This window comes from Medicago truncatula, chromosome 4, assembly GCF_003473485.1.
Source record: "Medicago truncatula cultivar Jemalong A17 chromosome 4, MtrunA17r5.0-ANR, whole genome shotgun sequence".
NCBI classification, from domain to species: domain Eukaryota; kingdom Viridiplantae; phylum Streptophyta; class Magnoliopsida; order Fabales; family Fabaceae; genus Medicago; species Medicago truncatula.
Genome location: NC_053045.1, coordinates 62,138,242 through 62,149,544, shown reverse-complemented (window position 1 = coordinate 62,149,544; position 11,303 = coordinate 62,138,242). Strand labels below are relative to the sequence as shown.

General features: G+C 32.7%; 1 protein-coding gene across 1 annotated transcript; it reads left to right on the top strand.

The window, feature by feature from the left end:
• Positions 1 to 1,906: 1,906 nt before the first annotated feature.
• Positions 1,907 to 2,951, top strand: LOC11418673 (transcription factor IBH1-like 1). The gene is made up of 2 exons (XM_003610198.4): positions 1,907 to 2,045; positions 2,235 to 2,951. The coding sequence occupies exon 2, from the start codon at positions 2,236 to 2,238 to the stop codon at positions 2,767 to 2,769; it is 534 nt and encodes a 177-aa protein (XP_003610246.2). The 5' UTR covers positions 1,907 to 2,045; position 2,235; the 3' UTR covers positions 2,770 to 2,951.
• The last annotated feature ends 8,352 nt before the right edge of the window (positions 2,952 to 11,303 follow it).

The window sequence follows — 11,303 nt, the reverse complement described above, 5'->3', positions numbered from 1 at the left end:
ACTAAGTAGGCAGACAAATAAAATAAAATTTTATATGCTTTTAAAAAATACATTTTATGTTTAAAAAAAAAAAATACATGCAGAGAAAAAGGCCCGACATAAATAATCGCAATTATTTACGAAGAAAAGAAACAGTACATGGCGATTAGCATATATAATGACCCAACCTCTCAAAGATTATTAGGCAAATGAGCTTATGTACATAAGTTTGCAGTTTTCAAATATACGGTTCACAATATTAAAAAAAATATTAATAATACCGTAATTATAATTTTGGAGTACATGATTCTCACATAAAGAGTCATGGATTTTTTTAGGATACCTTACAAAAAATGTATATACACATAGTTTGTTAGTGCAAGAGTCGGGGATTATCCCTTATAATCATTGTTTGTGATATATATGAGATATGATCAAATCATCAAATGACATCAAAATGTTAAAGTTTTTTTTTTTTGGTTACAAAAATATATTAAAGTTTTTTGACACCAAATCATAATTATTGATTTTATTCAATATAAAAATCACATCTATTCACTTAATGAGTCACATGATAATCTTGATTTTGTTTTTTACCAATAAGGTATCGTGAATTTTGTCAATAAGGTAATGCTGAAAGAAAAAAAAAAAATTCTTGGATTTTCTCTCTTTCCCTCCCCAATCGCTTTTCTATGGCTTAATCTAACTTTCACATATATTTGGTTTCAATCTAACTTTCACTCATTTGACCCATAGTGTCATTTTATAATTTGACCCTTAGTGCCATTTTATAATAAATTGTTAGATGTTGCTATTAGTTTTAAATGATTTTATCCCCGTTTAACTCAATTGATAGAGATAATGCATGATATATAACAAAGTTTGAAGTTCGAATTTCGAACAAAACAAAAAAATATACGATTTTACTCTTTTTTAGGTATCAAACAAGTTTACCTAAAATTTCATTTTAGATCTTCAAATATATTAGGCTGCCCTAACATTACAATCAAACATTTTTAGACCTCAATCATTTATATATGCAACAAGAGCTTTGATTTCATTCAAAAATTATATACGTCCAATTGGGATTTTCTTATAATTTAATCATACCAAGACAATTGAGTAAATACATGTGAAGGATATATCACGGACAAAACATAATGTAACAGTCTTCAGCATTAGTTCCCTTAAAAAAGAACTTTGGCATTAGTTTTTTTGTTGGGTCAAAAAAAATAAATCTTTGGAGATTTTTGCTTAATTTCAAATGTTTAGTAGTATACACCAAAAAAACTGATCAACTCGCATATAGAAATACACACATCACAATTCATGTTCATACTCACGTAATAACATACTACGTGTACTCAAGAACAATTAGATAATATACTATGTAGTCAAGAGTATATTTAGATAAGATAAAGAAAATGTCTTTTAATTTAATAGGAGATTCTGAATTCTAATTCAATGTTAAAAATACAACAATGTTAAATCATTTGTCACTCATTTAAAATTCTATTTGCTTTGAGGAATTGATCTATGCAATTCTGCATAACAGTAATGATTGACACAAAAATAACATAGTACATTAATTCATCTTTCTCTCACGGATTACACTCGCGGGCCATATACGCATTGTTTTTAAGTGAATCGTATTTAGTGAATTTTGTTTGTATTCAAAACAAAGATACTGATGTTAGGTTTGCATTAGATTAAGGTCACCTTTATTCTTCTTCTTTACCCACTAATCTATATTCATTGTTACTTTTCTTTATTATTATTATTATTATTATGTAATATTATTATTCTCTATATAGTTTGGGTAGTGTGGGCCAGCGTCTCCATGTGCCAGCATGTGCATGTGTCTCTCTCTCCAAGGCCCACCACTCTCATCTTTCAAGCACTTAAATTCTTCCTCTCACATTAATCCATCATCTTCTCATTTTCCACTTTGCTTCCATCTCTCATCAAAATTTCGTCATAATTTGCTCTCAGAAAGAAAAAGAAAAAAAAAAACGTCATTGTTTATCTCCATCTTCTACTTTATCTTCTTCAAGAATTTGAGCAAGGTATGTCTTAACTTATATATTTATTTATTTTTATAATAAGATTAGTTAATTTCGTCTAGCTATGTAGAACTAGAATTTTGTTGTTGGTATAATCTAGAACCAAGAATAACTATATTAAGCCCTAGCATATTATATCATATATATTATATATTGAAACTTAACCTGCGTTTTTTTTTTTTTAATTTGCAGAATGCGAAATTTGAGCTTGCTCAAGCAAGAATTCCTAAGGAAATGGATAAAGGATCTAAAGAAATATAACTCTCAAAAGAAGAATATGAACTTGTTCGAGAGAAAGAAAGCCATAAAGCTTTCTGCAGATTTAGCCATGGCTTCCACGTCTAAAGACAAAACTACCCTTTGGAGAAAAGCCCTAATTGCAAATACTTCAACAAGCATAGATGAACAAGACATATCAACAACCTCATCTTCACATAAGAAGGTAATAAGGAAAAACTCGACGAATTCCTATTCTCTTTATAGAAAAAGGAAAATTGGAAGGAGAAAGATAAATCGTGCAAAGGAAAGAGTGGAGGCAAGTTTTATAGCGACACGGTTGGTTAAGAAAAGAACAAGAAGGCTCAAGAGTTTGTTGCCAGGTGGAAAATTCATGGATGATGCATGTTTGGTTGATGAAACCCTAGATTATATAGAATCTCTCAAAGCTCAAGTTGAAGTGATGAGATGTCTTGTTACTGCCTCCGAACTCTTCATTAATCCACCGTAAATTAATATAGATTACATGTATAATCAATCCATAGTATTAGCTTTTATTATATATTATATTGATATTAATTATAAATATATTTTTTTATGGAGGAAAGAGGTGATTTCTATACATACATTAAGGCAATGTACAGAGGAAAACATATATGTAAGTCGAATTACCTAAGTTTTTACTTTTCATGATATTGCTGTTTGGATGTTTTAAAGATCAATTACTTTGCGGCTTGTTTGATTCTTTCAACTTTTTTTTCTTTCATCGTGGATTTCATGATTGGGTATATAGTAATTAATATATAAACAAATTGAAATATTTAAAAATACATACACATGTAAAGCAGTGATTTTCATAAATTAACTTCAGATCCAATAAGGTTGCTAATATATGCACTATAATAAACCAACTCATACCCATATGCATGTAGTTAATCATCAGTGGAAGAGAGAAATGGTAACTCTAGTATGAATCAAAGTCATATGACATGTGGAGTATTGATTATCCAGATTGTGATGTATTCTATTGAAAAAAAAGAAAGAAAACCGTGTATTTTCTATAGATGATTTCAGTGAAGTAGCATGCATGGTGTAGATTTTGCATTTCAATATTATGGCGATGCTGTTAAAAAAAATGTCACGTTATTGGCGATGGAGAGCTTAAGAGAGTTTTTTTTTTTTTTTTTAACATCAAAATAATAATTAATTAATTAAAAGTATTAGGAGTACTCAAACTCAACTAAATTAAAAGCAAGTATATCCAGAACCACCTAATGGTTTTTATTGATCTTTAATCACATAATAACTTTTATGTTTAAAAAACACTTTTCTCTCAAAAAATGTTTAAAAAACACTTTGCAACACTTAACGATTTTGATCAATTTCAAGAACATATAAAACATTGGAAATTAATTTAAAATTTGAGTGTCTTTTAATTACAATGAAATGGGTGCTCCATTCTCAATTATGACTTTGGAAATAACATTTTTGAGGGTTTGTTTAGCTCTTTGAAGAGATCTTGATAATAAGTCATATGATTTGTGTAGCCACTATTCATAAGTCAAGCTTTTGAGAGTTTGTTGTTTATAAAACCTGACATTGGAAGTAGTAGTTCCTTGCTCTTCCTATTGATCTTCAACAGTGTTAACATCTTGTTATTGTTAGCAAGACTTGCATACTTTCTCCATATGTCCTAATTGATCGCAATAAGAAAATGGTGAAAAAGATTAAGAAAAATGCTATGTATAGCGACAAATATTTCAAGAATGGATCACGAGAAGTGTATTTCAGTTTTATTAGGATATTGGCCACGTGATTTCCACTAATCAAGGAGTTATGCCATCAAGCCATTTTCACTATAACACGTGCATCGTGATTGTTTCGTTATGATTTCCGTCGGGATGAATAGCATTGCTGAAAGATTAAATGTTTTTATTTTTCCACCATTGTTTTTATCTTTCTTGTGTCATAAGTCTTCTTTGGTCTTGTGCTTGCAATGCATGTAACAATTCTGCCAAAATGATCCTACTCGGATATTTTGTGTTCTCCAAGACAGCTATAAAAGCGTCACATCTTTCATGTACCGTTACAAGTATTATTTTTTTTTTTTACATTCCAAAATCATAAAATTAAGTATCTAGTCGTCGTACTTTATTAGCAATGCCCAATAATTTATCTGATATCCATGATTGTCTCATCCTCCTTCATTCTTTGTAACTCGAACTCTCTTATTAAATTCAACACTTTCATACTTCAAATCCTTTCAGCTCCTGCATATTCTTCCATTAGGTAATCCCAAATTGTTTTTGTTGTGTTGAGGGTCGTGATTATGGTGAAGAGTGAAGACAGTTATGAGACACTTGCAAACAATCACATCTTTACTTGTTTGCCTTCTTGATTTATTTTTTTTCTTTATGAATCTTCATCTGGATGCATTGTGGGATTTTGATGGTAGCCAAGAAACATTTCTTCCCGCACTATGAAGCACATACGCTCCTTCAATTAAGTGTGTCCTGGTTTTGGACACACGTTGGTTTCGGAAACCGACACGACATCTATGATATCACTGAATTATGTCATTTTCTTAAATTATTATTGGTATCGGCGTGTTGGTGTTTGTGTCGTATCCTGTGTCCGTGTCTGTATCTCGTTCGTGTTTCATAGTTCCCACATGTTTAGAGCCCCTATGTCTCTATGCTCAATTCCTAAAGATCATAGCTACTCCAAAGATTAAAGGAGCAACCTTGAAAAAGCATTCATCTTCCCTCTTCACGTCCGTATGAATAAGGCTCGCTCATGTCCCCGATCCCCATAGAAGCAAGAAAATAAGAAAAACAAACCAAGAGGAATAATCAGTTCAATTCCCAACCAATAGAATAAAATTTACCATACCTGGTAAATAAAGTAAAATTTAAGAAATATATGAAGAGACATCTCAGTAGAAATAACACACAACAATGCAATCTTTCTTCGACTCAAATTAGGCTTGTCAGGACACCCTATAAAAAAGAAGTTGGCAAGAAAAATGCAATTACCTTATATAGCGGTAGACTCTGCCACTCTTTATTAAGCACACAAGACTACAATCAATATTTGACCTTTCCTCCTAATGAAAATGTTTAAGCAATTTTTAATAGGACTTTATACCCCAATTTCATCAAGAATAGTCCACCTCCATTAGCCTCCCAACCAAAAAAATATTCCAAAAAATAATCAAAGTCCTGAGGTCATTTTGACACCCCCCCTCCTGAAAATGTTAGACGACCATTTCCCCACGTAAATGATAACCACTCTTATATTTAAAAACCTCTATATTTTATACATTTATTTGACATTTTTTTTATTTTCTTTTTATATTTCATTTCCTATCACATTAGCAACTTGTCGCATCTATGTCTCTCTATCTTTATTAAAGCGTAGATAAATTTTGGGTGTCTATAAATCTTTTACCAAATTATAAATTGATCTTCGACCCCTTTGTTTAGTTAGGTTTTGAGCATGCATACAGTAATAAAAAAATCTTTATTAATTAAGGTTATGTAGTTTTTATTAAGGTTTGAGAGATAATTACCATATGTGAAGGACAGGGGTAAAAAAGGGTTTTTTTGGGGTGTGTATGGGGGGGGGGTGTCTAAGAGCTATTGAGGGGGGGCTACAAAGAAATTCTCTATTTTTTCTGTTAAATTGAAAAGTGTGATATAGTAATTAAATTGCCCAAATTATATAGCCCAAAAGATGTATTTTCTTTTTGAGATTTTCTTTTTCCACCTAACTAACTTCTAACGCGTCCTTCGAATTGACCATTTTACCTCTATTTGAATTTTATAATCCAAAATGTATTTGATGTTTTTAGATTATAAAATCAAACTGTTTCTACCCAATTATGTTCAGATTCAACTCAATTTATTAAAATGACATAATTTAAAATTGTCAACAAAATTTATTTACATTAATACAATGTTAATTAATATAAAATGATTTCATAATATTATACTAATTGACAATTTTAATATAAACTGTTTCTACCCAAAATTAATGTTCAGATTATACTAATTGAACATGATTTCATAATATATTTACATTAATACAATGTTAATTAATATAAAATGTTTGACACCTAAAGCTTAATATGAAGTACAAGAAGATGAAAGTGGAATGAGGGAGAAGGTTTGTTATCCCTCTTGTGCGTTCTCAGAAAAATTTGGGAGCGCAAGATGATAGGACAAAAGAATATGAGAATCATTTTGAATAATTTCATATCCAAACTGGTATAAAATACAAGGTGATTTAGGAGAACCTCATTTGACCGTTAATACTAACACATAACTATTTCTACGAAGGTCTCTATTGACCCTGTGTATAAAAGGACAACATTGAAATCGACATCTTAACCTCCACCCTCTAAAACAAAAGTAAGAAAGAAAATTAGAGAATGTTAGTTAGAATGAGAAATTATGAAGAATGATTCGGATTTATAGGAAAAATACAAGCATAGATTGTAAGGACACTCAATGGAAGGTTAAAACATGTGGTTAACGGGTTAAATATAGTAAAAAGACACCTGAACACATGCATGGAACTAGTCAATCTTGCTGACCAAGTCATTATCTACATTCTGGATTGTTTTGAATTATATAATCTGAAACACTCCCGGAATATAAAAAAATTTATTATGATAAATCACTAAATAACAAAATATCATTGTAACTAAATTTGAAAATTCAAAGTTTTTTTTTAAAAAAAAAAGTTCAACTATATTTAAAATTGAATCATATACAATACAATATTCAAATTAAATCATCTAACAAATCCAACATTCAAAACATACAAAATGAATGAATTCATAAACTTTCTTTAAACTTGAAAATGTATTCTCCTAAACTTGTGAAAAACTGATATATTAAGCTGGTGGAGGCTAGGATGAGGGAGCCAATAGGTCCCTCATGTCATGAGGGAGCAAAGATGCTTTTTTTTTTACCTTAGGATTAAATAAATGGATTAGATCTTCTTCACATCAGCAAGAGAACACTTACAGCTCTCCACACTCAATCAAACATATCAACCCTCTTGTCTCTAAGTACAATTTCTCTTTCCTCTCTAACCCCACCTTTCCTCTCTTCTCTTTTTTTTTTTTTTTTTGTTGACAGAAAGCTCTATTCTCTTCACAACCCAACCCAGTGGCTTTACTCCGTCCCCTTCAATTCGTCGCCGCCGTCCAAGATGCCTCCACCATTCCGAAAACCCTCACACTGTCAATTCTTCTTTCAATTCTTATCTTGCAGTTTTCAAATTCATATCAATATATTAAGAAGAGGAACCGTGCAAATCTCTCTAGTTTTCTGGTATAATTAATATTAGTAGTATTATTAATTTATAATTACAGTAACTTTGGCTAATATTGTCACCAGGCCCCTACCTCTCCCTCCGGTGAAGGAACGTGAATGTTTGGTTTTCGGTGGGCAAAAGTAACCATAAACAGTGAAAAAACCTTAAAAAAATTATCTGTGGGCTTGTGGATTCGCAAAATAAGTATGTGCTTTTTAATGCCTTTCAATTCCGATAAAAAATCGTTGAGTTTAATAGTGCAACAAGGGAGATCCGATCGGGTCAAAACGCGGGTCGAAAAACTTGTTTTATAGTACACGGGCGAAGAAGATAAGTTCAAAAAATAAAAAAAATAAAAAATACATTAGCAGGTTTCGAACCTGCAACCTTTTCCTTGAGCACCATAAACATTACCAACTGCACCATCTTTTCACTTGTTCATAAATGGGATTTTTAATATATTTATTTATAGTTAACAGTTTTGAATTAACATTAAATAATCATTGATTTAATTCATTTTATTTTGAGTTTTTATATAGAGCAAGTCTAAATAAAAGTTATATGAACACAAATACATGAATGATAAAATTTAAAAGAGATATGATATTTAATTTTATCATCATTTTTGTGTGTGTGCCCGAATTTTTTTATTTGGTATCGTGTCCAGCTAAGTATTTCTATTTTATATAATTAATTCAACCGTAAAATAAGATCTAAGAGGATTGGGAACAAAGTAGAACCTCAAATTTAAATGATAGGAATTTCTAAGATCAAAATCCCGGACACGTGTCTACCGGACAAACTATCCCTTCAGAAGCCTGGTAAACTAGGAAGGACAACTCCCCGGTGACTGAAACGTTTCTAACATTTGAACGGAAGCATGTTTACTCGATCCCACCGTTGGATGTGACCCTGGAGTAGTTAGAAGGAAGCAGAAACTGAGATTTCTCATATCAGAATCCCGGACACGTGTCTACCGGACAAACTATCCCTTCAAAAGCCTAGTAAACTAGGAAGAACAACTCCCCGGTGACTGAAACGTTTCTAACATTTGAACGGAAGCATGTTTAGTCGATCCCACCGTTGGATGTGAAGCAGAAACTGAAATTTCTTATATCAGAATCCCGGACACATGTCTACCGGACAAACTATCCCTTCAGAAACCTAGTAAACTAGGAAGAACAACTCCCCAATGACTAAAACGTTTCTAACATTTGAACGGAAGCATGTTTAGTCGATCACACCGTTGGATGTGACCCTCACTGAGTTAGAAGGAAGCAGAAACTGAAAATTCTCATATCGGAATCTCGGAGGCTTGTCTACCGGACAAACTATCCCTTCAGAAGCCTAGTCAACTAGGAAGAAGAACTTTCCGATGACTGAAACATGTCTAACTTTGGAACCGAAGCATGTTTAGTCGATCCCACCGTTGGATGTGACCCTCACATACTTAGAAGGAAGCAGAAACTAGAATTTCTCAGATTGGAATCCCGGAGACTTGTCTACCGGACAAACTATCCCTTTAGAAGTCTAGTCAACTCGGCAGTCCAACTCCCTGGTGACTGAAACGTGTCTAACTTTGGACCCGAAGCATTTTTAGTCGATCCCAGGTGTTGGATGTGACCTTCACGGAGTTAGAAGGAATCAGAAACTAAAATTTCTCAGATCGAAATCTCGAAGACGTGTCTACCGGACAAACTATCCCTTCCGAAGCCTAGTCAACTAGGAATGACAACTCTCCGATGACTAAAACATGTCTAACTTTGGAACCGAAACATGTTTAGTCGATCCCACCGTTGGATGTGACCCTCACATAGTTAGAAGGAAGCAGAAACTGGAATTTCTCAAATCGGAATCCCGGAGACTTGTCTACCGGACAAACTATCCCTTCAGAAGCCTAGTCAACTCGGAAGTTCAACTCCCCGGTGACTGAAACGTTTCTAACTTTGGACCCGAAGCATGTTTAGTCGATCCCAGGTGTTGGATGTGACCTTCACGGAGTTAGAAGGAAGTAGAAACTGGAATTTCTCAGATCGGAATCTAGGAGACTTGTCTACCGGACAAACTATCCCTTCAGAAGCCTAGTCAACTAGGAAGTACAACTCCCCGGTGACTGAAACGTGTCTAACTTTGGAACCGAAACATGTTTATTCGATCCCACCGTTGGATGTGACCCTCATAAAGTTAGACATGTCTACCGAAAAAACTATACCTTGAGAACCCTAGTTGATGAGAAGAAAGACTAACACTTTTTTGGAAACAATGATCATAAGGAAGATGGACACACTTTTTTGAAGGGATATTTTGTTGGATTAATTTATAACGAAGATTCCGATCGTCAAAATTTTAGTTTCTACTTCGTAGGAATTGCTTAGTTTGACACAATCCAAAATAAAAAAGATATACATAAATGATAAAATTTAAAAGAGAAATAATTTAATCTCAACACTTAATAACATTTATATTTTAAATTTTAACATTAATAGATGAATTCCCAAATAAAGTTTATCTTCGAAACCCATCAAAACACGAATTCAATTAGGGATTATTTGAATTAATTCAAAACAAGCAATATACATAAAATATATTCAAAATCCTAATATGACATTAATGCATGCTTGTTGTAGTTGGTAAGGATTGTGTACTGCTATGTGGTTGGTGGTTCAAGTCACTCGTTGCCAATATTAGCTTTTTTTTTTTCTTCCTATTTTTGTATGCTCATCTCCTTCGCCCGTCAATTCTAAAACGGGTCGTTTTGACCCGCGATTCAACACGAACGGATCTCCTTTAGTACACAATGAAACTCAACGATTTTTACATAGTTTTCATCGGAATCGAAAGTCATGAAGAAAGCACAAGCTTATTTTGCAAATCCACAAGCCAAATACTAGTTCTTTTTTTATTGTTCATTCGAAATATCATTCACGTGACTATTCTCTCTCCCCTAAATGTCTCTGCTTCATCTTCTTCCCTACGTTGCTCTTCCCTTGCTGCTGAAAAACCATCATTGTTGAATGGATCATAGTATGTTCCAGTTTGTAAAACCATTATTTATTTAAATCCAGATGCAAGTATTAGTTTTTTTTTTTAAAAGAAAAAAGAAGAAGATGGAAGTAATATTAAGCAACCATTAGATTCATCATCTAAAAGGAGGAGATAAGAACAAGAATACGTTTATGAATAGAACAAAACCAAATCTTCCAACACAACTATTAAGCCATCCAAAATTTATAATCATGTAATTAACCAGTATATATTCTTTCTACAATTAAAATTTAAACTCGGTTATACAAGAACCCATCATCCAAAATTCCACTCAGGCCTGCACCAACATGTTCGACAACAACAATGTAGTCGCTAAACATAGAGAGATATTGAAGAGAGGAGAGAGAATTGTAGTTAGAGAGAAGAGATTGTATGTTATGATTTTTGATTGAGTGTGGAGAGGTACATGTGCTCTCTTGCTGAGATGGAGCAGATCTAATCCATTGGATCAATCTCACCATTAAAAAGCACTCCCTCATGACATGAGGGACCTATTGGCTCCCTCATGTTAGACTTCACCTATTAAGCTAGTTAAATGTAGTTATCAAAGTCATTGCTAGCAACACAAATACTATTCTTTCCCCTACAAAAACCTAAGTACTGCATTCTTATGAAGAGTAAAGGAATACCCTCTGTCTCAATCCCATCCATTAACATCCCTAGTTTAGATGAAAA

Bases quoted from the DNA above. Each gene is read 5' to 3' on its own strand.
- LOC11418673 (XM_003610198.4), top strand. From the start codon at position 2,236: ATGCGAAATTTGAGCTTGCTCAAGCAAGAATTCCTAAGGAAATGGATA.